The 27,987-nt window shown below is 48.3% G+C and overlaps 1 protein-coding gene across 6 annotated transcripts; it reads right to left on the bottom strand.

Annotated features, from left to right (window-relative positions):
- Nucleotides 1-839: 839 nt before the first annotated feature.
- SH2D5 (SH2 domain containing 5) lies at nucleotides 840-25,430 on the bottom strand. 6 transcript variants are annotated; one of them, XM_043995365.1, is made up of 11 exons: nucleotides 25,115-25,430; nucleotides 16,686-16,786; nucleotides 13,658-13,789; nucleotides 13,278-13,358; nucleotides 12,176-12,250; nucleotides 10,367-10,513; nucleotides 8,773-9,021; nucleotides 6,170-6,344; nucleotides 5,201-5,309; nucleotides 4,772-4,931; nucleotides 840-2,572 (listed from the first exon to the last, which is right to left on the bottom strand). In XM_043995365.1, the coding sequence occupies exons 3-11, from the start codon at nucleotides 13,742-13,744 to the stop codon at nucleotides 2,381-2,383; spliced, it is 1,275 nt and encodes a 424-aa protein (XP_043851300.1). In that variant the 5' UTR covers nucleotides 13,745-13,789; nucleotides 16,686-16,786; nucleotides 25,115-25,430; the 3' UTR covers nucleotides 840-2,380. The 6 variants fall into 6 exon arrangements, with proteins under 6 accessions (XP_043851300.1, XP_043851299.1, XP_043851302.1 ...); XM_043995364.1 differs by lacking the exon at nucleotides 25,115-25,430 and adding an exon at nucleotides 24,655-24,791; XM_043995367.1 differs by lacking the exon at nucleotides 16,686-16,786 and having other exon boundaries at nucleotides 25,115-25,138.
- Nucleotides 25,431-27,987: the final 2,557 nt, after the last annotated feature.

The following is a 27,987-nucleotide window of genomic DNA, read 5'->3' as shown; positions in this document are numbered from 1 at the left end:
TCTCAACTATCCTCTCCCATAACTCTGTAGGTTCCATTGGGTCCTTGGCTCTAGCTGGCCAAAGGGAAAGCAAAGGATACTAGATTTAGAGCTGGGAGGCACCCTAGAGGTCGAGTTCAGCCCCTTCTTTTACATATAAGGAAACTGAGGCCAGAGAAGTTAAATGACTTGGCCAGAGTCCCACAGTGTTTAAGGCAGGTTTTCATCTTGGGTTTTCCTGATTCTCAAGTCAAGAGCCCTATCCACTATATATTAAGCTGCTCAGGAGAATGGGAGAATCAGAGAGAGAGAGAGAAGAGGAAGAAGAGGTACAGATAGTGGGAGAAGGGGAGAATGGAGTGGCAGAGCAGGTGAGAGAGGGAGAGAGCAGGAGGGAGGGGGAGCAGAAGGGAGGGAGGGGGAGAGAGAGAAGAGAGAGAAGAGAGAGGAGAGAGAGAGAACACATCCAGGAGGGTGGGGACTGATGTGTGGATTCAGCAAATACAATCAAATCCCACTTCTTACACTAGCTAGCTACCTAACCCTGAACAAGTCCTTTCATGGTGCCTCAGTTTCCCTACATGTGAAAAGGGGGAAAAGATCCCTCAGGTCCCATCCTTAGGGTGGTTTTTTTTTTCTTTTTCTTTTTTTGTGGGGCAATGAGGGTTAAGTGACTTCCCCAGGGTCACACAGCTAGTAAGTGTCAAGTGTCTGAGGCCAGATTTGAACTCTGGTCCTTCTGAATCCAGGACTGGTGCTAGCTGCCAGCTAGGTGGTGCAGTGGATAAAGCACCAGCCATGGATTCAGAAGGACCTGAGTTCAAATCCGGCCTCAGACACTTGACACTTACTAGCTATGTGACCCTGGGCAAGTCACTTAACCCTCATTGCCCCACAAAAGAAAAAAAGAAAAGAAAGCACCTGCTAAATTTCAAAGCCTAAAGACCCAGGAGCTGGTTCAATGAGCTGAATTCACTTCCTACCTCTCTCAAGTTACCCAGACCTGATGCCAAAGTTTTGGTTCAGCTACTGACCCATGTGACCTTGAGTAAATTACCTTCCCCTTCTTCCTCTGCCTTTCTCTGTCCTTGAAATGAGAGGGCTGGACTGGAAGGTCCCCTCCAACTCTAACCCCTGTGATTGTGCTATTTGGTGCAGCAAGTTCTATTGTAGAAGCTCCAAGACAGCATCTGTGAATGCTTGCAAATGTTTGAGGAAGGGGGAGGGGATGGTTGCCCACCCAGAATTTCTGCAGCAGCCTTCCCTATGCTCCTCTTACCTTAACCTTGGGGGCTCTGGGGAGAAGAAAGAGGCCTCAGCATCAAGTAGTATCTGAAGACCAAACGGGCCTGTCCACCTCCCCCTGTTGCATCCTTTCCAAGCGCTTCCAGTAAGAACCAAATAATCCCTGATCCGTGACTTGCCCTGCAGCACCTCTAGACCCACATACAGGGACTAGCAGAAAGGAGCCCAGAATCACAGGACATGGGGGACTACCTGGTTCAATCTCTTTATCATAGATCATAAATTTAGAGCTAGATCATTGAATCCAACCCCCTCATTTTACAGATGAGGAAACTGAGGCAGACAGAAGTGATTTATCCAGGGTCACACAACTAGTAACTGAAGTGGGATTTAAATTCAGGTATTCCTGACTCCAAGCCCAGGGCTCTGGCCACTACACCACACTGTTTCCCTTTACAGAGGAGAGCCCAGAGAAAGGAATAATCTGTTGAAGGTCATAGAGCTAAGAAGAGGCAGAGAAGTGGTTCAAACCCAAGTCTTTTGGGTTTGATGCTTGGATGCCTCCCTCACCATCGAGGGATCTTCCAAATAAAACTAGGTGTTCATGAGAAAGCTTGAAATGTAGCCTAGGGTGAGCCCATCCAGGGTAGAGGCATAATCTCAGGGTACTCAATTTGGGCAAAAAGGCCTTCCCCTAGGACTGAGACTTATCCATGGATTGATGGCAAAATCTCTGATAAGGTCAGTCCCCTGATGAGAGAAGCCACCTGAGCCAAGCCTAGCAAGTCTCCTTGTCCATAGCACAGCAAGTTGAGGGAAGGATGGCATGTCTCTTCCCTCCAGGCCATTTCTGAGGACCAGAGCTGCTGTTGGTGGGTGTGTGTGTGTGTGTGTGTGTGTGTGTGTGTGTTGGAGGGGAGAGGGGATCAGAGACAAACCAGCAGTTCCTGGTCTGATTCATTCAAGAGACCACCAACCAGGGTAACTACCCACTCGGGGGCTATGCTCCATGAGCCATTAGCACCAAGGGAAAAGGTTGCTCGGACTGGGAAGACCCAAATGGAATAACTTGAGTGTGTACACACACACACACACACACACACACACACACACACACACACACACACTTTGACTATTAGGGAATTCAAAGACAGCCTTAACCCAGTTCTTGCTGCCGGGGCTCATGCTTGGGGTGGGCCCGGGGCCATGTAGGCCGACCAGGCCCACAGTCCTGTGCTTCATAGCAGGGGTTCAGGCGTCCCATGTCCAATGGACAGAAAAGGCTACGTTCAGCTCCCGAGTGGTGCTCCACCAAGGCCTCCAAGCTGGGGAACTCTGTCGGCAGGTGCTGAGGGAGGGCACAGGAAAAAGAGTCATCCTCGGTCCCCATAGCTCCAGCCCCTCCCCCTACTGGTGGACTGCTGGACCCAGCCCCTCAGAGCCCAAGTCTGGACACAACATACTTAGATGCCTTGATTTTGAAGGGGAAGAGACCCCACCCCTTCATTTTACAGTAAAGTACTAAGTATATGCCTCGGTTTACACAGCTGCAGATGGCAAAGTCTGAATTTTGCTCCCATTTCTACAGCATTGTAAAGTTAACAAAGCAATGGGTTCAAATCCCCCTCTGATCAGTGGCTGGGGGAAGTATGGGGGAGGGGCTTTCCTAATCCCCCAATTGCTAGTGCCTTCCCCACTGAGATTCCCTTCAATATACATTGTCTTTATTTTATCTGTACATAGTTACTCCCATAACTGAAGCAGCCCAGTGGCTAAAATGCTGGATTGGAGTTGGGAAGACCTGAGTTCAAATCCTGTCTTAGAGGGGTAGGAATGTGACCCTGTTTCTTCATCTGTAAAATGTTGTGAGAATCAAATGAGATAATATGTACTTTTTGTTTAGATAATATGTGAAACCCTTGAAGCTCTTTATAAATGTTAGTCATTAAAATAAAATAATAATTTTTTTAAAAATATTCCATTTCAACGTTAGTTATTGCTCAGTTGTCATCTCCCCCATTAGAATGAGAGCTCCGCATTTACGTGTGAGCTCCTTGCGGAAGGAAAGGAAACAAGCAGTTATTTATTAAGTGACTACTAGGTACCGTGCTCTGCGCTAAGTGCTTTATAAATGGGAGAAAGGAGAAGGGAACAAGCACGCATATCACACCTGTTCAATGTCAGGCGCCCCGTGCCAGGCACCCTGCTAAGCTCTTTACAAATATTTTCTCATTTGAACCTGAACCTCACAGCAAACCTGGGAGATCGGTGCTATTTATTAGCCTCATTTCACAGTTAAGGAAACTGAGGCAGAGGTTAAGTGACTTAGCCAGAGTTACACGTCCAGGAAGTATGTGAAACTGGATTTGAACTCAAGTCTTCCTGACTCCAGGCCCAGGGCTCTGGCCACCCAGCTACCCAGAGGCATTGAGGGCAGGGGCTGTGGTTTTGCCTTTCTTTCCTAACTTCAGAACTTAGCCCAGAGCCCAGAACAGAACAAGCATTTAATAAATGCTTGTTGACTGACTTTCCTCACAAGAGCCCTGCACTTGTCAGTCAGTCCTAATCATTATCATCGTGGTACAAATGAGGAAAAGATCACTCAAGAGAGTCAGAGCCATGTCTGAGGTAATTTTTCCTTCCTGCTTTCAGGTTTCCAAAGGGCTTTCCTTGTGTGCTTCCAGCAAGGTTTTTTTTTTTTTCCTTTTCTGGGGCAATGGGGGTTAAGTGACTTGCCCAAGGTCACATAGCTAGTAAGTGTCAATTGTCTAAGGCCGGATTTGAACTCAGGAACTCCTGACTCCAGGGCCGGTGCTTTATCCACTGCGCCACCTAGCCGCCCCCCCTCCAGCAAGGTTTTAATCCACTTCCCAGAAGGCTCCAGTCACTGCCCCTCTGACCACCCAGACCAAAACAGCCCTATCTGCTCACCCTCCACTAACACAGTGGAAGTTCCTAACTTCTGTATTTGTATTGCCAGTGCTTAGCACTTAATTGGTCCTTCCCTCTTTGAAACTCACCCTCCCTCCTTCCCTTCTTTCCCTCCCTCTGTCCCTCTCTTCTTTCCTTTGTTCCTCCCTTCCCTCTCCTTTCTTCCTCTTTTCCTCCCTCCTTTTCTACTTTCTTCTCTCCCCTCCTTCCTACTTTCCCCCTTTCTCTCTCCTTCCTTTCCTCCTTCCTCCCTCCTTCCTCCTTCCTTTTCTTCCTCTCTTCCTTCTTCCCTCCCTCCTTTTCTACTTCTTCCCTCTCATCCTTCCCTTTCTTCCTTCCTTCTTTCCACCTTTCTTTCCTTCCCTCTTTGTCTCCTTCCTTCCTCCCCCTTTCCCTTCATCCTCTCTTTCCCTCCCTTCTTTCCTCCCTCCCTCCTTTCTGTTCTTTTCTTCCTTCCTGAAACTACAGGAGACCATCCCCCAGCACAGGTGTCCAAAATCTCACAACCCAAGATTTCCAGGGGCTTTGAAGTGTTCCAAAGGATGTGAACAGAGAAGGGGTTGATGGGATTGTGGGGATGAGCAGGGCTAGGGGGCATCAGATGCCAAGAACTTACCTCCACACTGAACTTGCCCAAGTGGGTCCTGAAGATGTGATGGGGGACCACCCCGCACTGTGTCTTCACTGACAGGCACCACTGGCCACTGGGGCCAGGCTCAGGCCACAGCAGAAAGGCCCCCAGGACATCTCTTCGGAGCAGGGAGAGTGCCTGGGCCCTAGGGCAGAAGGTACACATGGTGAGTGCCAGGCCTTGGGGTAGCGCTTTTCTGTGACTCATTGGATGGGCCAGCTCAGCAGCTGCACTGCCCAGAAGCAGGGTGATATCCTGCCTGTCCCCAAACCCCTACCCAGAGGCTGGGTCCCTCTCTGCCAAGAACCCGTCCCCAGCTCAGAGCTGCCTCATGACAGCATTTGATCCTTTCACCCAAGTATGTGAGATGAACCTTGTCTCTGGGATGGGGGTGGTGGGTGGAGAGAGACTTACCTAGCCAGGCCGGCGAAGGCCCAGATATTCTCCGTCAGGCTTCCCTCGCTCTCCACCAGGCAGGCCAGGCCACTGGACCCCTGGGCCCAACTCTCCCAGGCAGTGGGAACTGTGGTATTTGTGACACACGTTAACAAGGGCACTTTATAAAGTGCTTTATATCCTCTCTCTCACTGGAGCCTCAGGACAGCCCTGTGAACCCATTCTACAGATGAGGTATCAGCAGGTAATAAGCAGCAGTCAATGTATGGATGCAGTCCCTGAACTCTGTGCCCAATACTCTTACTGTCACACAGTCTAGACCCAGGGGTCACAGACACCTTAGCTCAAATCCTGCTATAGGTGCTTACTTACTAGGGGCAGGACCCTCTCTGTCAACTGGAGAGTGAGGGGGATGGTTTGGTCTTCAAAGGACCTCCCAGCTCTGATATCCTATGTTCTAAGCTCCCTTCCAGCTCTGACATCCTGGGTTCTAAGGCCCCTCCCAGCTCTGACATCCTGTGTTCTAAGGCTCCCCCCCAGCTCTGACCATTTATAAAACTCCATGAGGGCATGAACACTAGATCTTGAGTTAGCTTATTTGGACTCAACTTTCTTCTTTCACTTTATTTTAGCCTCAGTTTTCTCTTCTGTAAAATGGAGCTAAGAACCCTCATACTACCCAGGTCAGGTGTGGAATGGTTTGGATCTGGGGGGTCTCTGGGGTCTCTTCTAGGTCTGAGACCACTTGATCCTGGGACAAGTCTACATTCATAGGGATGTCTTTGGGAGAGCAAAGCTCTCTGGAAACCCAGCTGCACATCTAGGGAAAGACCTTCCTTCCCTTCCCCTCCCCTCCACCCTGCCTCCCTTCCCAGCAGCCTCCCCAGTGGTTTCCATTGGCTCCCACCCACAGCCTCCCCTGTCCACCCAGACACCACATCTCCCATTCCCAGGAGCATATGCAAACACACACACACACACACTCACAGGCCTCCCGGGCAGACTGCTGAAGCTGGGTTTCGTAGGTACAGCAACGATAAGCCCCAGAGCGGATCACCTTGCTTCGAATTGCCTTCTTTCGCACAAGGGTTGGGGAACAGTAAGGGTTCCCCAGGCGGGAGTGACGGGTAGGCCCTCGAACTTCTGCCTCTGACATTTCCTTCTATGAACGGGGACCAGAGCGAGACCAGGGGAAGGCAGAGAGACACAGACAGGGACATCCCAGGTTGAACAACACCATGTGACAAAAGCCATCCCTGGGAGCAGGCATGGCTCCCTACTTCTTATTCCTTCCTGGCTCAGGCACTGTTCCTCTGATTGATATATCCCCTGTTGCCCCCCCCCCCATGGGGCTAAACAATGTGGTACCTGGCAGAACATTAGCTTCAGAGTCAGAGGGCTTGAGTTCAAATCCCAGCTCTGACCTGTAGCTTACAAACCAGATTAAAATATAATCAGACAATATTTGACAAAATAAATAAAAAGACAACTTAACATAAATAATGTTAATTTGTGGTTTTCTAAGTCAATGGTTAGCCTGCAGGACTCCAGGTCCCTTCCTAAGTCTATGACCCTAGGAACCAGAAGCCACACAGGTAATTAATGCACGTCCTTTAGAAAGGGGTCAGGAGTGGGGCAGCTAGGTGGCACTGCAGTGGATAAAGCACCTACCCTGGATTCAGGAGGCCCTGAGTTCAGATCTGGCCTCAGACACTTGACACTAGTTGTATGACCCCGGGCAAGTCACTTAACCCTCATTACCGCCCCCCCCCCCCAAAAAGAAAGGGGTCAGAGTACTAGCCTATCCCCTACCATGTGCTCCATGGCTGACCCTCTTATAATAAGCTCATCAATTTAGAGAAACAAGGGGCCTCAGAAGCCATCAAGTCTCAACCTACCATTTTACAGTTGAGGAAACTGTGGGTTTGAGAGCTAGGATTTGAACCCAGGTCCTCAAACTGTGAATCCAATATTTTTTTTTAAGATGTAAATAGCATTTTTTACAATTACATGAAAGAATGTAGTATTTTTTTTTTCCTACTGCACCTTGAGGTTAAGAGTAGGAAAGGTTCTTAGAGGTTCAATTCCATCAATTTTCAGATCAGAAAACTGAGGTTCAGAAGACATAGGAAGTAGCCCAATGTTACACAGGAACACGTGACAGAGGGTTCCCTGACCTCATGCCCGGTGTTCTAGCCACTCTAGTACATTGCCTCCAACTAAGGAAACTTTCTCTACTCCTATGGGCCAACCCAGTCCCTTTCGCTATAATTCTCCTCACTACCAACTATACTTTATTTGTTTATTTGTTTGTTTGTTTATTTATTTATTTTGCAGGACAATGAGGGTTAAGTGACTTGCCCAGGTCATACAGCTAGTAAGTGTCAAGTGTCTGAGGTCGGATTTGAACTCAGGTCCTCCTGAATCCAGGGCTGATGCTTTATCCACTGCAGCATCACCTAGCTGCCCCCCCCCTCAACTGTACTTTAACTCCCCCTTTCCTCAAACTTCAGGGAAAGAAAGAAAGAAAGGGTCAGAGAAAACCCACCTCCCTGCTGAGTGTGAACTGAGGTCTTGTCATTAATTAGTCACACAAACAGCAAGCGCTTATTGGGACCCTGCTATGTGCTAGTCACTGCCCTAGAGGAGTCTATATCTTTTGTGTGCCCCACTTCCTACAGTCCTGGGCCAGGCTCCCGGGAGGTAGCCATGCTTCCTGAAAGTGCTTATAAAAAAGTGGGATGTCTTTCACAACATGACTCCTATGGGAATATCTTTTATATAATTGCACATTTGTATCCTATATTAAATTGCTCACCATCTTAGGGAGGAGGGAAAGGAGAAGAAAATTTGCAATTAAAAATTTTATTAAATAATGAATGTTTAAAAGGACTCTCTTTTATTGTATTACATTATGGAAATGCCTGTTTTATTCCACAAATTAAAAATAAAATTTAATAATAAAAATGAATGTTAAAAATTATCTTTATATGTAATAGAAAAAAATAAAATACTATTTAAAAGAAAAAATAAGTGAGATGGGACAGAGATTCTAAATCCCTTGTTTGTACCAGGAAGGAAACAGGCCTCCAGATGTGGAATGACTTATACCAAGGGCCACCCAGGTAGTAAAGGGAAAAAAGGGGGATTTGAATTCAGGTCCTTTGACTGTAGAACCAAAGCTCTTCCCATGACACTTTGCTGCACCATGAAAAAGAAAAAAGAAAAAAGAAAAAAAATAGGGGCAGCTAGGTGGCACAGTGGATAAAGCACTGGCCTTGGATTCAGGAGGACCTGGGTTCAAATCCAGCCTCAGACAATAGACACTTACTAGCTGTGTGACCCTGGGCAAGTCACTTAACCCCCATTGCCCCGCAGAAAAAAAAAAAAAGAAAAGCACCATGTCTAGAATCTGTCAAGTTTGCCAAGAGCCTACTGTATGCCTTGAGATGGGAGCTCCAGGCCAAATCTGGATCGAGCTGCTGGGAGGGAAGTTTGCCTAGCAAGGTTTTCCTTAGCTCCCTACCATCTATGAGTCATCTCCTCATCTTGCCTCTTTCCCCACATCACTACAAAGGTAAGCCACTCACCGTGCTGCCTCCTGGGCCATCAGTTGGGGCTGGCAGCCGCCGGAAGGACACCAGGGCGTGGACATTTTGAGAGACCTGATCCCGACCGAAGGGCTCCCTGACCACCCCAGTAGGACCGCTGGGGCTGGGCAAGGGCTTGGGGGATTCCTCTGCTGGTAGCCCCGGTCCAGGTTGTGCCTGATCCTCGGGGTGCTGCAAGAGGTATGACAGCTGAAAGGAGCGGCAAAGCAGTAGGTGTAGGATCTGGACCTGGGGAGGCAAAGCAGAAATGGGGGTGGGGTTGGAGATGGGAACAGAGATGGATTAGGGACAAATAAATGCCTTCTTCCTGCTCCATTTCCTACCCCCAGCCCCAGGGCATCTGGGAACTATAAGTAGAAGGGGTGGTCTAGGGAAGCTTTATTTGGGGTGCATCAACCCATGGGAACCATCTCTAACACTGACTCCACTACTGCCAAACCCCATTATTCCATGTACTATATAATCCTAGAAAAGAATCCTACAATATCACAACCGGGAGGACCTTCAGATCATAAATTGTAAGAGCTGGAAGAGATGTTAGAGAACAGAATGTTGGGACTGGAAGGACCCTAGAATATAGTGTCAAACCTTGGAAAGTCCTTAGAACCCAGGATGTCGGAGCTGGGAGGGCCCTTAGAACTCAGGGTGTTGGAGCTGGGAGGGCCCTTAGAACACAGGATGTTGGAGCTGGGAGGGCCCTTAGAACCCAGGATGTCGGAGCTGGAAGGGCCCTTAGAACACAGGATGTCAGAGCTGGGAGTGCCCTTAGAACATGGAATGTTATGGGTGGGAGGGTCCTTAGAACATGGAATGTTATGGGTGGGAGGGTCCTTAGAACCTAGGATGTCAGAGCTGGGAGGGTCCTTAGAACCCACAATCTCAGGACTGGGAGGGTCGTTAGGACCCAGAATGTCAGAGCTGGGAGGGTCCTTAGAACCCAGAATCTCAGGGCTGGGGGGGGCCCTTAGAACCCAGAATGTCAGAGCTAGGAGGGTCCCTAGAACAGCCCTCCATGCCTCTGTACTCTTCCCCTATCCTGACATGCTTTCTCTCCTCACTTCTGCCTCTGGGAATCCCCCTTTTCCTTCGAGGTTCAGCTCATGGGCCCCTTCAGGGAAGCTTTTCTTGCTGCTAATGCTCGTCCCCTCCCCCTCTCTTCCTCACACACACACTTGTCTGCTTACATCCTCCCTCTCCCTTCCACACACAGTGGGAGCTTCTTGAGGGCAGAGGATGCTTTCTCTCATTAGCTCAGAGAGTACAGCCCTGAAGTGACTGGAGAGTTGACCTTTGTCTCTGGGTTTTGGCCCTTAATAGGGAGGTCTAAGATGTGGGTCTTGGGTTTCCCAAGGGCAGCTGCTGGGGTACAATGGGAACAGGACATGTTCACGTTGGTAGGCGGGCAGGTTCCATGATGGTTGTTGGAGCGGCCAGACACTAAGCCTTGGACAGCCTCCCCACCCCATGTGCTAAGGGGCCTCCCCCCATTCCTCTAAAGCCTCCAGATGCTGACAGGCAATGGGGGGGGGGGTCTAGGACGTGGTCCCCTCCCACTCCCTGGGGCCCTTGGTACCTCCCCAGGCTGGCTGGCCACGAACAAGTGACAGAAGAGCTTGCTGGCAGGGCTCCGTGGGTTCCGGGAGATGAAGGCAAACTGGCATTCAGCTGGGCACCAGGTGGAGTAGAGGATCCGCTTCAGGGCGTGAGCCATCAGGAGAGTCTGGGGGAGGGGGTGGGACACAGGTGGGAGGCTGACACATGCTATCCTCATTCGGCAGCTGCTAGTTCTAAGCTGTCATTTCCCTGGGGGACCCTCTGTCAGCCAAGCTGATCCGAGCAAGCTTGGGGGTGAGGAGGAGTTGGCAGCTCCTGGGGGCTCAGACTGATGCTTATTAGCCATGTGACCACAGGCAAGTCATTAATTTTCTCTGCCTCAGTTTCCATATCTTTAAAAGGGGAATATGAACACTTTTACCACCAGGAAACTATGCAGGGTTGTGCTGAAGAAGGCACTTTAGGGACTTAACAATATGAGCCAAGTAAGAGCTGCGACCATAAGCTGCTTGAAGGCAGGCACTCTTTGTATCCTTAGTGCCCAGCACAGCACAAGGCACATCAGAACTGAGGAGGGGGTGGCACAGCTAATGTGTGTCAGAGGCAGGACTCAAAGCCAGGTCTTCTTGACACTGAAGCCAGCTAGAGGCATGTCCAGGGCAGGCAGTGCCCTGGGCCTGGAATTTAGATCCAGCCTCAGACACTTCCCAGCTGTGTGATTCTGGGCAAGTCACTTCACCTCTGTCTGCCTCGGTTTCCCCAACTGTAAAATGGGGGTCAGAATAGTGCTGCAGCTGTCTAGCAGGGCTGTTGTGAGGATCCAACAAGATAATAGTTGTAAAGGGGTTAAAATAGTGCCCAGCATACAGTAGGCACTTAATAAATGCATATTTCCTTCTTTCCATGCTACCTTTCTAGGCCCTTCCCACTGATGGTCTTTAACAACCATTTGTTGACTTGCACTTCCAGATCTCACAAGGCCTGGCCCTGGGAACTATCCTTCGTTCACTCCTGGAGTTCTTAGCCCATCCCTGTCAAACACTCAGTTCCATCAGTTCTTGGGGCCTATGCCTCTCAGCTTTACCCTTCTCCACTGCTCCAAGCCTTTACCAGGATCCTTCATAGCTATCCCTGCCTCCACACTCCAGCTCTAGCTATTGTACTGGGACTGCCCAGTGGGGAAGCCCGAGGCCCAGTTCTTCACCCCCATTCCCATGGAGATATGCAGTGCCCACTTATCCTGTTGAGGGCCCCTTAGCTACCTCCCTGATATTCCTAGGGAACCCAAGGGCATATTGGTTGGGGATAATGGGGCACAGGCCAGGTAGTGGGGCTGGTTCTGGAGTCTTCCCCATCTTTGTTCTGGCTGCCTCGGGGAGTCACTAAACTGGGCCTGCCCTGGGGACCTCAAGCCAAGACCAGGAGGCCAGGCAGCCCCTTTGCTCAGGGCTGAAGTAGGAGCTGGTTGTGTGACTCCCAGAATCACTGAGCCAAAAAAGATCAAGTAATGCACCTTTTAAAAAAGATGGGGTGGGGGGAGAGGTTTGTGAGGGGAGGGAGACAAGGAATGAGCAGCAAGAGGGAGAACGTGAGCCCAGTAGAGCAATAGAAAATGAGAGAGAACCTTTGGCTCGGGGATGTTGGGGGGTGGGGGAAGAAGGGAGGGAGGAGGGGAAAAAAACACCAGAGGGAAAAAATCTGGGAGGTGGAAAGAGCCAAAGTGATAGGCAGGGAGGGCGTGGGGGCCAGACAATCCTGGTGAGTCACTGAGCAGAGATGAGGGATGACTAGGAAGATGTGGCCCACACCCAGGGAGCTGAGCACCTACCTCCCCCTCAGCACTGTAGATCCTGAGGCCCTGCAGACTGAATTTTAGGATCACTGCTCTTCTCCTAGGGCAGTCCTGGCAGAGGAGGAGAGAGAAGGGCGGGGCTTAGAATCTGAGGGACAGACGCTCCGTCTCCCAGTATCATACTGGCTGGGCCCTGCTGGGCTCAGGCCTCTGAGCTCACGGGGCCATGGTTGGAGCTCCAGCCCCTGGTCAGGAGAGAAGGGAATTTTCTAGGTCCCCGGGCTCACTGTGCAGATGAGAGTGAGCCCATCCTCACTGCTGGAGATTCAGTTCAAAGGAAGCGGCATGGACCTCAGAAACATGAGGGACCAACAAGAGGTTGGGGAAGGTTGTACAGGGAAATGGATAGAGCCCTGGACCTAGGATTCAGGAGGCCTGGGTTCGGGTTTTGGCCCTGTGTCTGCTGGAGATTCTCTCTGGGATGCTGGGTCAGTCACTTCCCCTCATCTGTAAAATGAGGGTTTTGGACCAGAGGAGCTTCTATGGTCCTGTCCTGTTCTGACACCCTGAGTTCTAAGGGCCCTCCCAGCTCTGACATCCTGTGTTCTAAGGCTCCTCTCAGCTCTGACATTCTGTGTTCTAAGGGCCCTCCCAACTCTGACATCCTGTGTTCTAAGGCTCCTCCCAGCTCTGACATTCTGTGTTCTAAGGGCTCTCTCAGCTATGACACTTGGATAGTCTAGGAATGGGTGATAGTGAAGAAAGATGATGTAGTTAGGGAGTGATACTGATTTTTTCCCCCTCCTTGGGGTCTCTTCTCCCCCACACGCATTCATTCTCTAGTTCCCTTCTCTCAGTCATAAACAGCTGATGTCAAAGTAGATAGAACCCTGGGCATCAGGAAGATCTGAGTTCAAATCCAGCCTCTTATAGGTACTAGCTGTATGACTGTGGGCAAGTCACTTAACCTGTCTCATTTTTTCAAACAATAAAATGGGTATAACAGCAGCATTCACCTCAGCAAGGTTGTTGTGAAGATCAGAAAGATATTTATAAAAAGAGCTTAGCACAGCGCCCAGCACATAGTAGGCACTATCTAAATGCTAATCCTCTCCCTCCCCAATCATTTTTTACCTACCTTCAGAGCCCACAGCTGCTGTTGGACCATCCACACTTTCTCCTGAAGCCCCAGGTCATCTACAGTAAAGGAGCCAACATACTGTGATGGAAAAGGGAAGAGAGTATGTCAGAGAACAGTCAGCTCTCTCCCGCCATCCTCAAACCTCCTTCCCTCTCCTCCCCATACAAAGACTTTGGGTATCCAATAGGGCCAAGAAGACACAAGAGGTATTGTTTTGGCCTCAGCCTGAGGCAGGGCTCCAAGGAGGAGGGGCCCAGGATTGACCAAAGAATTAGAGATTTGGGAGGTGACCCGGATCTCGTCTGGTCCAACCCCTTCCTGTGTCAACCTTCCCTGAGTCCCTCCCTCTCCCTCACCCTCTGGAAGGTTCTGCCTACCTGGGCAAACTTGGTAATTCCCCTTGACCTGTGTGGAATGAGGGCTGTGTCGGAGGCCCTCCGGCCAGCTGCCCCCACCTTCTGCATGGCCCCCACAAACACTTAGCTCAGGAGGCTCCAGAGGGGAGGAAGCTGCAAAGGCCAAGGGGCACATGTGTTATTTTTTTAGACTTTACCTGACCCAGAAGAAAACACAACTACGTCTGGCTTCCATTTCTATAGGAAATAGATAAAATGGGAACACCACTCATCTGGCAGGCAGGCAGTGCCAGGGCTACTATCACCCTCTTTTTTTTTTTTTTTGGTGAGGCAATTGGGGTTAAATGACTTGCCCAGGGTCACACAGCTAGTAAGTGTTAAGTGTCTGAGGCCAGATTTGAACTCAAGTCCTTCTGAATCCAGGGCCAGTGCTCTATCCACTGTGCCACCTAGCTGCCCCCCTCATAAAATTTTGAGCTCCAAATTTTTCTCCCTCCCTCCCCAAGACAGCAAGCAATCTGATATTGGTTGTATATGTACAATCCCATTAAACATATTTTTTTTTGGGGGGGGCAATGAGTGTTAAGTGACTTGCCCAGGTTCACACAGCTAGTAAGTGTCAAGTGTCTGAGGCCAGATTTGAACTCAGGTCCTCCTGAATCCAGGGCCAGTGCTTTATCTACTGTGCCACCTAGCTGCCCCCTAAGCATATTTCTATATCAGTCATGTTGTATCACCCTGAGTCCCAAGAAAATTAAAAGATTTTCTCACACAGCCAATAAGCAGATTGGGAACTCCAATTCAATTTGACAAACATTCATTTAGTGTCTACTGTGTACAAGACCGTGTGCTAGGTTCCAGAAATACAAGATGAAACAAGATACAGTCTCTGTCCTCCGGAGGTTTGTGTCCTAATAGGGAGGTCAAACATGTATAAGAATAACAATAGATCATAGCTCTAGAGTTGGAGGAAACTGATCCCCTCATTTTACAGAGGAGGAAACCGAGGCCCAGGGCGCTTAAGTAATTTGCCCCCAAGGACATATAGATAGCAAGTATCAGAAGCAGAATTGGAACGCAGGCATCTAAGGCTGGATTTGAACTCAGGAAGAGGAGTCTGGGCCCGACATGCCAATCCACTGTACCACCTAGGTTGCCCCTGACTAACGATAGGGGTGGGATTTAAGTTAGGTCTTCCCAATAAGAGTGGAAGGTTGGCTTTCTGCTTCTCCTTGTGGATTTTCTCCAATGTATCCTAAACGTATCTTTGTACATGGTTATACAAAGTACATCATTTATGTTGTTTCCCTCATTAAACTGTCAGCTCCTGAAGAACAAGGATTGTTTTTGCCTTTCTTTGTAGCCCCCCACCCCCAGCTTGGCACAGTGCCTGGCATATAGTAGGTGCTTAATAAATGCTTACTGAATTGACCTAAGGGCTCTTGTCTTTAATTAGCAGGCAATGGGGATCCCCTGAAGGTTTCAGAGTCAGGGAGAAGTGTGTGGTGAATTCAGAGTATTATTTATGAGGCAAGAGTGACAGGAATAGACTAAAAGGTAGGAAGAAAGCCTAGGTCTTTGTACTGCAAAGTGTTTTTACCACACCATGAGAATCTTCCTGCCCCAAACTGGGACCTCCTCAGGCCAGGGACTTTTGTGACAAGGAGGGGATGAGGTCAGCCAGGCTCAACTTGGACCTCAGGGCCTTGGAACATTCCCTGATCTAGAGGTGGGCAAGGTTCTCAAACCCATGGGCTCCCTCACTCTGCCCAACACAACCCAGACTCATCTGACTGGGGAAGGGAAACACCCCCTCCCAGAGGGTCCTTTGACCTACTTCCTGGGGATAAAGTACAACAGCCACCTCCACTCTGCTTGACCTTGAGTTTGAGGTTGTGGAGCAGGGGATGCAGAGGGATTGGAGAACCCCAAGTCCTATTCATCAGGGGAAAAGATGGTGGCCACCAGTTGGAGTTAGCCAGGTTCCCAACTCCCCATCTCCATGTTCAGACCCTTGGGTGCAGCATTCGTCCCATCTGACAGAAGAATCCTGGACATCCCCCCCCCCAGTCAGTCCCAAGGCTCACCCCCTCATTTCATTCTCGCCCAACATTAGCTGCCAAATCTCGTTTCTCCCTTCACAGCATTTTTCTTAGATGTTCCTTCCCTCTCCACTCACACAGACAGCACCGTGGTACAAGCTCATCTCAATGCTTTTTCAAGGCTGTGCCCATGCCTGAAATTCTCTCCCTCAGTCCCCCAGGCTGGTAGAGTCTTTCCCTCTAAAGTTACTTCCCATTTACTCTATATGTACCATTTTCGATCTCTGTGCCTCAGTTTATTCATCTGTAAAATGAAGGGGATTGGATTCACTATTATGAACCTATCATTTTACTTACAAGTTGTCTCCCCCATGAAAATGTCAGCTACCTTTAGTTTTGGAGAAAAATGGGCAGCCTTGTATGAACTCATGAAGAGTGAAGGGGGCAGAACCAGGTGAGCAATTTATTCAGTAACAGCAACATTGGGAGAGAAAAAGAACAACTCTGAAAGATTTAAGAACTCTGATCAATATCATAATAACTAGCCACAACTCCAAATGACCAGTGATGAAGGATTCTATCCACCACCTTACCAAGAGGTCAACCAAGACATACTCTTGGGACATGGTCAGTGTAGGGATTTGTTTTGAATGACTAAACATATCTGTCACAAAGGTTTGGGTTTTTCCCTCAATAAAGGGAAAGAAAAGACTTGTTAATTGGAAAAGAATTGTTAAAAGAATGTAATATCTTTGTGGACAGGGAGTGAGAGTTTTGCCTTTCTTTGCATTCTCTGCACTTAACACAGTTCTTGGTATACAGTAATGGCTTAATCAATGTTTGCTGTTGATTGATTGGTTATCAAGGATGTGATTTATGCTTTCTGGTAGAAGTAGATCCTAGATGACTTCTGAGGTTCTAAGTGCTCTGAGATTCTTTCTAAGGAGGGGAGAGCTGATGGGAAAGTGCTATAGTCCCCACCCTGGAGAGAGCTGGCACCTACTCACCTTATCCCTGGGGAGGAAGTGGGTGAGGCAGTGACACACCCTCTTCCTGTCCTGCCTGTGTCATCAGGTGAGGGCCCAGCCTGGGATGATTTGGTTTGGTCCTGGAGAAGGAGAGAGGATAAGCCAGCCCTGTGTAGCCCCCGAAGGAAGGCCTAGAATTCCAGGGCTTTGGAAATAGAACATTCTGTTTATTCCCAGGAAGGAGGAAGGTTAGGGCTGACTTCTCACGTTTCACCCTATACCCAAGGGTCTATAGTTATCAGCCTGTAGTTAAAACCTACTTCCCATCCCAGCTTGTACTGGGAGAACTGGCCACAGCCCAGAGAAGGGTCAGAGGCTGGTCTACTGAGCAGCACATACTTGGAAGCGGTGATATGGGGGCTTCTGGTAGTGGAGGCAAAGGGGATCAAGTCCTGAGAAGCCCAGGAGAACCCCTTCCCAAATAAACTGTCATAAAAACAAAAATTTAGAACCGAAAGACAGCCTTAGAGATCAGTGAATTCAACCCCTTCAGGTTACTTGTATATGTTTTATTGTTGCCTTTGTCTTTACAGTCACAGTCATTTGCCATCCATCTCCCCAGAATGAGAATCCTCCCCTGTTACAAGGGAAAAGAACACTAAAGCGACATCCATAAAGAAACTTCATCTGATAATGCCTGCAATAATTATGTCCCACCTTTTGGGGGCGAGGGAGGAAGCATACTCCTCTTTTCCAGGGTATCACACAAAGCAGAACCAGAGACAAGATTTGAACCCGGGTCTTTTGACTCCAGACACATTGCTCCTTTCATTGGACTACCATTGTTCCCCCAGGATATAATCTTCTCTAGGCAGATGATTCTCAGACCTATGTATCCAGCTCTAATCTCCCACTTCACCAATTGCCCCTTGGACAATCTCAAACCAGACATCCTGGAAGCATCTCATACCTGACATGTTCAAAACAGAACTCTTTATTTCTCCCCAAACCCTCTTCTCTTCCAAATTCCACTGGGGAAGGTGCCAACTTCCTTCCAGTCCTCCAGGCTCCAAATCTTACTGTCACCCTCAATTCCTCGCTCTCACTTACCCCACAAAGTCTTGCCACAATGCCCACTCTTGCCAATGTCTTTCTCCCACATCTCTCATATACATCGTTTCTTCACCCACAGGGACACCATCCTCATTCAAGTCCTTTCACCTGGACTGTTGCAACAGTCTGCTAATGGCTACCTCCCCACTCCAGCCACCCTCCTCAAAGTTGTCAAACTTTTTCCTGTCCGACCATATCACCTCCCCCTTCCAGAAATTCCAGGGGCTCCCCTTTACCTCCAAGATCCAGTATTAAACCCTCTGTTTGGCATTTAGAGTTCTTCATACATTGGCCCCTCTCCTCTTACTCCCCTTCATGCACCCTACAATCCAAGCACCCCCTTCTACAGGTAACTCTTGATCCCTTCCTCCCTGTTATTAATGCCTTTACTCCCCATATGACCTGATATTTATTTTCTCCATATTCTCCATATACCTACATATGTGTATGTGTTACCTCCTAAATTAGAATGTAAGCTTCTTTAGGGCAGGGACTGTTTAATTTTTTTGTCTCTGTATCCCCAATATCCAGAGCACACAGTTAGTACTTAATAGAGGTTTATTGGCTGATTGAATTCGAAGGAAAAGAAGCCTCAGAAAGGGAAATGATTGGTTCCTGAATTAAGAGCTGGAAGGGATGGAAGTCAAACTGGAAGTTGGAAGTCAAACCCCTTATTAGACAAATGAGGAAACTGAGGCTCAGGGATTGTCTAAGAAGCAGAAGTAGTTATCATGAGAGGTGGAATTTGCACTCTTGTCCTGTAACTCCAGTCAGATTTCCATTGACTTTACTAGGAAACCCAGGGGAGCAAGTGATTTACCCTTACTGTGATAGAAGGTAAACTCCCTCAGGGCAGAGGCTGTTTCAGTTGTGTCTTTGTATTTCTGGTGCACAGAATAGGTACCTGGCATACCATAAGTGTTTAATAAATGCTTACGATATATTGCCCAAAATCTCATACATATATATATATGGTCTACTGAGCAGCACATACTTGGAAACAGTGATATGGGGGCTTCTGGTAGTAGAGGCGAGGGGGATCAAGTCCTGAGAAGCCCAGGAGACCCCCTTCCCAAATAAACTGTCATAAAAACAAAAATTTAGAACCGAAAGACAGCCTTAGAGATCAGTGATAGATATATCACTGATATATATAGATATATATCTATATATATGACATATATAAAAGATATATACAAAGACATAATAAGGGGTTGAAGTATCTTTTGGGGGGTAAAAATATGCATAGACAATCAAAACAAATCTCTGTATTTGCTATGTTCAAAAAAAATCTATAAGTCTCAATCTGCACCATGAGTACATCCCTTCTCTGTCAGGAGGTGGGTAGCATGAATTCTTTGGAATCATGGTGGGCCATTGAGTTTTTAGGTCTTTTGACGTGGCTAGTCTTTATGATGATGTTGTGATTGTATCCATTTTTCTCCTAGTTCTGTTCACTTCACTCTGCATCAGTTCATACAAGTCTTTCCAGGTTTCTTAAAACTGCTATGACATCATTACGTCATCATTTGTTCAGCTGTTCCCAAATTGATAGGTATCCCCTTAATTTCCAGTTATTTGTCACATAAAAACTGCTGCTAGGGATATTTTTGTGTATATAGATCCTTTTCCTCTTTCTTTGACCTCTTTGGGTATAGGCCCAGGGTACTGGGTCTTGCTGTGTCCAAAGGGGGCAAGGTTGCTTTTCAGAACGGCTGGATCAGTTCACAGCTCCACCAAGAGTGCATTGATGTGCCTGGTTTCCCATGCTCCCTTGGGCATGTCATTTTCCATTTTTTGGTCAGTTTTTCTAATCCAATGGGCTCTAGGTGGAACCTCAGAGTCACCTTAATTTTCACTTTTCTAATTGTTGGAGTATTGTTTCGTATGTTAATTAAGAGCATAGATTTCTTCCTCTGAAAAGTGCCTGTTTATAGAGCTTGACCATGTATCAGCTGGAGAATGGCTCTAGCAAAAATCCTCCCCCCGCCCCACCAGTTACTGGTTTTTCCTTCTAATTGTAGCTGCATTGCTTTTGTTTTGCAAACAAAATAATTTTATATAATAAAATAATCTGTTTTACCTTATGTTATTTTTTTTTTTTGTTTGGTCACGAACCCTTCCCCTACTCATAGACCTGAAAGGTATTGTCACCCTTGCTTCTCTCATGTGTTTGTGATGCCATCCTTTATGTTTAAGTTTTGTACCCACTTGGAGCTTATCTTAGAACAAGTGGGTAGAGGGCCAACTTTCAAACCCAAGTCCTCCAGCACATTTTCCTGCAGTTGTCATGTGGCTAGTTATCTGACTCTAAATCCATGACTCCTTCTTATTCCCGAACAATGCTGCATCTTAAACAAAACAAAACAATTAAGCAAAAATCTTTGAGACCCAGACACATTTGGCAGAGCCAGGATCTGGCCCCTGGTCTCTTAACACCCAAGGGCAACTAAGAGGCACCAGAGTGCCAGGCCTGGAACCAGAAAGATTCATCTTCTTGAGTTCAAATCCAGCCTTAGACACTAGCCGTGTAACTTTGGGTAAATCACTTAATTTACTAGCTGTGTGAACTTGGGCAAGTCATTAATGCTTATTAGCTATGTGATTCTGGGCAAATCACTTCACCCTGTTTTCTTCGATACCCTCATCTAGAAAATGAACTGAAGAAGGAAATGGCAAACCCCTCCAGTATCTTTGCCAAGGAAACCCCAAATGGGATCACGAAGAATTGGACGTGACTGAAAAATAACTCTTGATTTCCAATATAGTGTTCTTTTTACTACAACAGTCTGGTTGACCTCATCCCCACCCCTGGTTGAATTTAGAGACAAATGATTTCTTCCCCAAATTTTCTCCCCATTTCCATAAACATCTCAGACTGATTGTATATATCAATCCAAGAGATACACAATGAGAGCTCTGTGTTCCTCAGCTCACTCAGGGTCCCTCCCCATCCCTCCCCCCTCCTCACCCCGGCTACAAATTCACATATCAGAGGACGGACTTGGGAAGCTTAAGGAAGTCAGTCTCATTGCTTTTGTTTTGTTTTAGAGACTCAATTGCCCCAGGATGACCAGATTAGAAATGCAGAGGCCAGATCCCATCAATGACCTGAAATTCTATTTCAGACCTGGACAAACCAGACCTTTCTTAGGCATCCTGTTAGTACCCTTCCTCTCCATTCCCATCAAAGGTTTCCCGTATGAATCCTGAACTTTGGGCAGACTTCTGATTGCCTTAACCCATTGTAACTCCAAACTCCAGCGATCCACTAGCCTCAGGTTCCGGGACTAGGAATGGCTCAACCATATCAAGCCAGTTTCATCCTTTTATCATCTCAATTTCCTTGTTTCCCATGGAGCACCCCTCCCCCTTTCATCCCCTCCAAGAAACCAATTCCGCAGAGCTTTGGAATTCTTGGAAATTCCTACCTCTAGCCAGGAAAGAGTGTGTATGTACTTCCAGTCTTCTGCAGGGAGAAGTTCATGAAGAAGAAACCCATGCCCTCACACCCCAAGGAAGTCTTCAGGATGTTAGATTGCTACCACAAAGAATGGTTTCGAATCCTAGCTCAGACATTCCACCTTAATCTTTCCATAATATGAGGATAACGATACATACACAAGGGGCGGCTAGGTGGCGCAGTGGATAAAGCACCGGTCCTAGATTCAGGAGTACCTGAGTTCAAATCCGACCTCAGACACTTAACACTTACTGGCTGTGTGACCCTGGGCAAGTCACTTAACCCCAATTGCCTCACTAACCCCCCCCCAAAAAAAAACAATACATACACAAGTCTCACCAGGCTGTTCTAAGGAGAATGATTTACATTCCTTCAAGTAGTCAATAACTAGGAGTCACTATCATATTACCTTCCGCTTCCCTCAAATCAGAACAGGAGAAGTAGAAAGAGGTGGAGACAGGCATCCTCCACTCCCACCAGAAGACCGGGTCAGGAAGACTATTCCTTCAGGGCTGGAGGAAAAGAAGGAGGCTGCTGGGGAATGAAAAAGATTGCAGCTCCACTCCGGAGGCCTCAGGATGGAGGTACAGCGAAAGCATAATGGGGCAGGGGAAAGTACTGAACCGGACGTCAGAAGATCAGGATTAAGGTTCCAAATCCTGCCCCGATTGGCTGTGTGACCTTGAGAAAATCACTCCCCCCCACGAAATAATTCCTCTTCTTTGAAATGAGAAGCTTTGACTATGAACACTCACTCACTGTCTCTCTCTCTCTTGTTCGATCTTGCTCTCGCTCTCCATCTGACACCCTATGTATGTTCTAAGGGCCCTCTCAGCTCTGACACCCTGTGTTCTAAGGGCCCTCTCAGTTCTAACTTTCTATAGCCCAAGATCCCAGAATCATACATAGACCCAGAGCTGGAGGAGCCTTTATTGATAAACTAAAGATTTCTTATTTTATCCACAGGGAAACTGAGGCTCAGAGAGATGAAGTGATTTGTCCAAGGTCACACACATCTCTTTCAGTTTTAATATTCCATATTCTATGGTGCTTCCCAGCTTCTTGCTCTCTGGCTCAGAGATATGCCTGAAAGAGACTCAGAGGAATGGCAGGTTTGGGGGGGGGGCAAACCCAGCCCCAGAGTAAGCAAAGAATTTAGCAACCTTGAATGACAAACCAGAAGCTTTGATGTGTCAAGGGGTATCAAGCATCAATCAATCTACCAACCCACATCTATTTAGTGCTATTCTGTTTCAAGCACTCTGTTTGGTACTAGGGAAATGCATACCAAAGAGAGATAGTCCCGGTCTTCTAGAACAACAGTCTGCTCATAAATATGTACCCCAGCTTCCTAAGCCAGTGGCAACAATGACTCAATGGGAGGCCTCCTTCCTTCTCTCCTAGGTCAGAAATCATGGGACTTTAGAGCACACCTTAGGGCAAAAATGGGGAGATAAAGAGGAAAAACCTTAAAATACTATAGAAGTAAATTCTTTTTATGACCAAAGATTGAGAGAGGAAAAACAGTGAGATGGAAGAGAGGAAGACCAAGGCATCGGATCCAAACTGGGGAGAGAAAGATGAAAACAAAGTCCAGATTGGAGAGAGAAAGACAGTCAAGATGAGGTCCGCAAAAAAGGCAGAGAAAAGGTGAATGAGAGAAAGAAGGGCAGAGTGGAGATGGGGAAGAAAGAGAGGAGGACGGGGAGGACGGAGAGGCAGAGTTGAGACAAGGAGACAAAGAGACGCAGATTTGAGGTGAGGGACGTGAGAAGAGTAAGAAAGCAGAGAGAAAGAGACGAGAGAAATCTCTCACCCCGGCTGTGCTGCTGACACAGCCCCTTCAGCACCGGAGTGCCGAGGAAAGCTATCACACCTCTCTAGTCGCTGCACGCACACAGGAGTCAGACAGATTGGCTCCTTGCTGAGAGCTGCTAGCTGCTCCCAGACATTCTATTCCTTTGCAAATCCTCCCAGGAAACCTAGAGCATTTAGTGATAACCCAGCCTCACTCTTCCCTTACCACCCCCCACCCCACAGGTCAGACCGAGGGACCTAAGCAGCCTGGGGGATGGATACTGCAGGGCTGATGAGTCTGATTTCAGACTCTAGTTTAAATCTGTTTGGGCTTGAGTAGGGATGGTCCGCCCAGAAGCGAGGGATTACCATTTCCAATGGGTTAAGATAAGAAGCCCCCGGTAGGCGACTCTACTGAGGACTCCCACCTGCTCTGCAGCTAGACTATTTGTATTCTGCTAGATTTTGAGTCCCTGTTCGAATGCTTACAACCCATGTGGCCCTGGGCATGTTTTTCCTCACCCAACCTCAGTTTCTTTTTTTTTTTCTAAAATGGGCATACACGCAAGTACCCATCCTTGGAAAGAAAGCCTTAAGTAGCAAACCTTCAAGCACTATAGAGATGCGAGTTATGATTCATTTGGCCCTCACCGGTCCCAATTAGCACAAATGGTCTTTCCTGAGGCAGGCAGTTCCCCAGCGAGGCAGGCAGTTCCCCAGCAACCCAGGCAGCTCCTTTCCCACCAATAGCCTCTACCTCCAGTCTTCTCTCTCTCCCACCCTCCCTCCTTCCCTCCCTCTTTCCACATCCCAGAGACAGCCAAAGGCTAGACAGGGAAGCCTGCGAACACCTTGAAGAGCCCAAAGCTGATCTGATCAGCACAACAGCTGTTTCCTTTGGCCTCATGCACCCCCCCATCTGACCTGGGGCATTCACAGACACTGTAAAATGTCAGGCCAGCCTGGCCCAGGTCAGTCCCCGTACTGCCCTCACATGGCAAGAAACTACAAGAGTGCGTCGCCGGGTCCTGGATCTCAGCACAAGCAGACCAACCATTGCTTATGAGGGCCTATGGACCGGAATCCCCCCCCCCCCAATCTTCCTCAGGCTATCCCGTTGACTGTAATCTCTCCTCACTCTCTCAGTCACTAAGAGTGAGGATGGCTGGGGGAAAACCGGAGGGTGTTAGGGGAAGAGTTCCTGCTCTTCTCTGTCTAGGGTCAGACGGCTGGCGCAGAAGGTAACCAGACTACTTGCCTTTTACAGACCGTGCAACCTTGCAGACCCCCACCCCCTCCCCCAACACACACACACACACATTACCGAGCTGTTGGTAGCCATGGGTTGGAGCTCTCGGCTTCCAACACTTCCTGGGCAGAGTTAGAAAGATCCTCGAAAATCATCTAATCCACATTCCCTTTTCAGAAATGAGGAAACTGAGGCCGGGGACTCTTTCCCACCGCCCACCCCCTACCCCCAGTTCCCTGGAGCTCTCAGCGTACAATCCCTGCTCGCATACGGATGACGGGCAGAGTGAAGGCTCGGGGAGCCTGGCCAAGAGAAGGGGGGACCAGGGAACCCCCCCCCAAGGTTGACAGGAAGCCGGCGCTAGCTCGGGAAGCAGCCCCACTCACTCGGGTGGCGGTGGCGGTGGCTGAGTCTTCAGCCCGGGTCCCAGCAGTAGCGCAATTCCAGGCTCTACCTGCCTCCAGGCACGTCTCTGAGGTGCGCACCTACTGGGTCGGGGGTGGGATCCTCCGCGTCTTTGCGCCGCCGCTCCTCCATGGGTCGGGACGTCCCCGCTCTGGCCGCCCCCAAGCAGGCAGTCCAGCCCCTCCCCTCCCCTCCCAACCCAGCCCACTCCGAGCTCCTCCCCACGTGGCCGCAGGAAAGGAACCACCGTATCACCTGCCGCCGGCGGCACCCTCGCATCACCCACTAATCTGGGGCCAGCGAAAGATTCCCCTGAATTCCCATCGCCCAATCCGCGGCCTGGAAGGAGACCCGGCGCTAGTCCCAGAGCTGTCTTCTCTTCTCTACCCCCCACCCCAGTTGTCCTCCTTAAAGGGGCCGGAGGGACTGTCTTCCTTTTACCTTGGCCGAGGAGAAGCTTCGGCCGGGCTGAAGGCGCGGGTTCTCGCGGGGGAGCCTAGGCCAGTCTAGGGGAAAGGGACTTGGGCAGAGCGGCCAAAGCACATTGCACCCGGAGGCAGGAGACGCAGCTCGACTCCTTTGCTCTCTATCTACAGGACCCCGGATGGGTCTCTTAACCTCTGGGAACCCTCTGCTGTCAAATAAGAGGCTTGCGCTAGAAGAGTCTAAAATCCTACGATTCTTTGGGAGGGAGCATGGGCCAGCGTTCTCATCTAGGGTCACAGCTAACGCTGTGTTTAGGGAGAGTGATAGAACCTTCCACCCTCACCGCTCCCCCCCGCGCTCCTCCTCTTCCTCCTCCTCCTCTTCCTCCTCCTACTTGGGTAGCTGGGGTGGGTGAAGGGTGGAGTAGGCGCTTCGGGGGTTACTCTCCCCCGTCTTGGTTGGCCAGGTTAAAAGCTAGGTTTGTGATCTTGCAGTCCAAAGTAGATAAAGGTTTCTAGAACCCCAATTCTACAAATTGACTCCTGTTACCGTGCCTTGTACTTAAACTGCCTCCTTAGACTCATCTCGGCAAAGTCCACTCCTCGCCAAGAATAAAGAACCTTTTGAGATCCCTCTGGGCGAGAGAGAGCTAAAAAGATACAGCCAGGAAGTGGTTAAACAGCAATACAAATGCTGCTAGTTGGAATATTGGATTTTGTGAACAAATAGTGTCCCCCACCACTAACCAGTGGGTTGACTTTGGACAGATAACAATCCCCTCTCTGGACCTCAGTTTCCCCATCCGCAAAATGAGAGAGCTGATGTCTATCTAGGTCTCTCCTAGCTCTGACATTCTGATTCTATAGTTCTACTTTACCCATCCTCTCTCGATCACTGGCTCTCCATACCTCATCCCCATCAATACAGAGTCTTTAAAATACAACACAACAGGGCACGGTGGGGGTGGGGGTGCGAAGAGCGCTGAAAACAGAGGAGCAGGTGTACGATCTCAACTACTAAAAATTCAGTCCCTGGGAGAAAGGGATGGCTGCTTTTATGGTTCACCAACCAAGATGGCTCATAATAAAGAAGGATGAAATAATGAAAGAATGAAGACTGCAGGGTGGAAACTGAGTCCTCAGCCAAGAAAGCAAAGGAAGTGCCTAAGAGGATGTGGTTAGAAAACATGCAACAGCAGGATGATCCCGCGGTCTAAAGCCGAAAGAACATGTTTTACACCCAGTTCTTCAAGCAGTCTTTCTAATTATTACAGACAATGTAATCTGGAGATGCAGAGGGAGAGACAGAGACAGAGACAGACAGAGAGACAGAGAGGGAGACAGAAACATGGAGAGACACAGAGACAGGGAGAGACATACAGAGAGAGACAGAGACAGAGAGAAACAGACAGAGACAGAGAGAAGCAGAGACAGAGACAGGGTAAGAGAGACACAGACAGAGAGACAGAGAGCCTTTGATGGACTCTGAATTTCAAATTGGTAGAAAAGATACTCTCATTCCCTTGGGGAAGGGCAGGAATGTAGGAGTTTCAGCTGTCACAGCCCCAATCCCCAGGCAGACTGAATCACAAGGAACAGGAGAAAAGTAGGGAAGTTATAGATGGGGGTTGCAGATAATAACTTTCTAGAGGATCCTAAATGAGATTAAATTGAGGCAACAATGCAGGCCTCACTGCCAGGAAACTCATGTATCCTTGACAGCTGTGAAAGACCAAAGGATCTTTTCTAAAAGTGTGTTTTACCAGATACAAGAAAACAGTAATAGAGACCCAAGGACTGTCCCATTGACAAGGATGCTGTAGGAAGACTGCGGTGTGAGGGGAACAATCCCATTCGCAGAGTGCTTTAAGATTTTACAAAATTCACACTTCTTCTTATCTTTTGGTCCTCCAACAAATATTAAGTAGGCAGGACAAATTTTACTGTTCTCATTTCACAGCCGAGAGACTCAAAATAATGAAGGGACTTTGCCAAGGTGATATAGCTAGTAAGTGCTGGTGTTCAGTTCAGAACTCAGGTCTTTTTTGATTCCTAGCCCTGTGCACTTTTTACTACAGAGTGTAGAAAATCTTAAGAGATAATGGGAGAGGGGGGCAGCTAGGTGGCACAGTGGATAGAGCACCGGCCCTGGAATCAGGAGTACCTGAGTTCAGATCCGGCCTCAGACACTTAACACTTACTAGCTGTGTGACCCTGGGCAAGTCACTTGACCCCAATTGCCTCACAAAAAAAAAAAAGAGAGAGAGATAATGGGAGAGGGGGGCAGCTAGGTGGCACAGTGGATAAAGCACCAACCCTGGATTCAGGAGGACCTGAATTCAAATCCGAACTCTGACACTTGGCACTTACTAGCTGTGTAACCCTGGGCAAGTCACTTAACACTGCCCCACAAAAAAAGAAAGAAATGATACAAATTTAAAAATCTAGACAGTCTCTTCCATCATGGAACCTACATTCTTTGAAATTTTTTAAAAATCAAACAAATAAAATGAGCATTTCAATTTTGTTTTACCAACAAATAAAATGATACAAATAAAAAACCGAGACAATTTCTGCTAGTGTGAAACCTATACTTTTTAAAATTAGCATTTTTTATTTTTAGTAATTTCCCTGTACAAAGTTGAACAGAGATATGGGATTATAGATGAAACCATGGCTCTTTTTTTTTTTTTTTTTTTTTTGCGGGGCAATGAGGGTTAAGTGATTTGCCCAGGCTCACACAGCTAGTAAGTGTCAAGTGTCTGAGGCTGGATTTGAACTCAGGTCCTCTTGAATCCAGGGCCGGTGCTTTATCCACTGTGCCATATAGCTGCCCCGAAGTGGAGTAATATTGACATGGCCTTTCCAATAGAAACTGCAGGATTGATT

This window comes from Dromiciops gliroides, chromosome 3, assembly GCF_019393635.1.
Source record: "Dromiciops gliroides isolate mDroGli1 chromosome 3, mDroGli1.pri, whole genome shotgun sequence".
Classification (NCBI taxonomy): Eukaryota; Metazoa; Chordata; class Mammalia; order Microbiotheria; family Microbiotheriidae; genus Dromiciops; species Dromiciops gliroides.
This window is presented reverse-complemented; position numbering and strand designations above follow the sequence as displayed.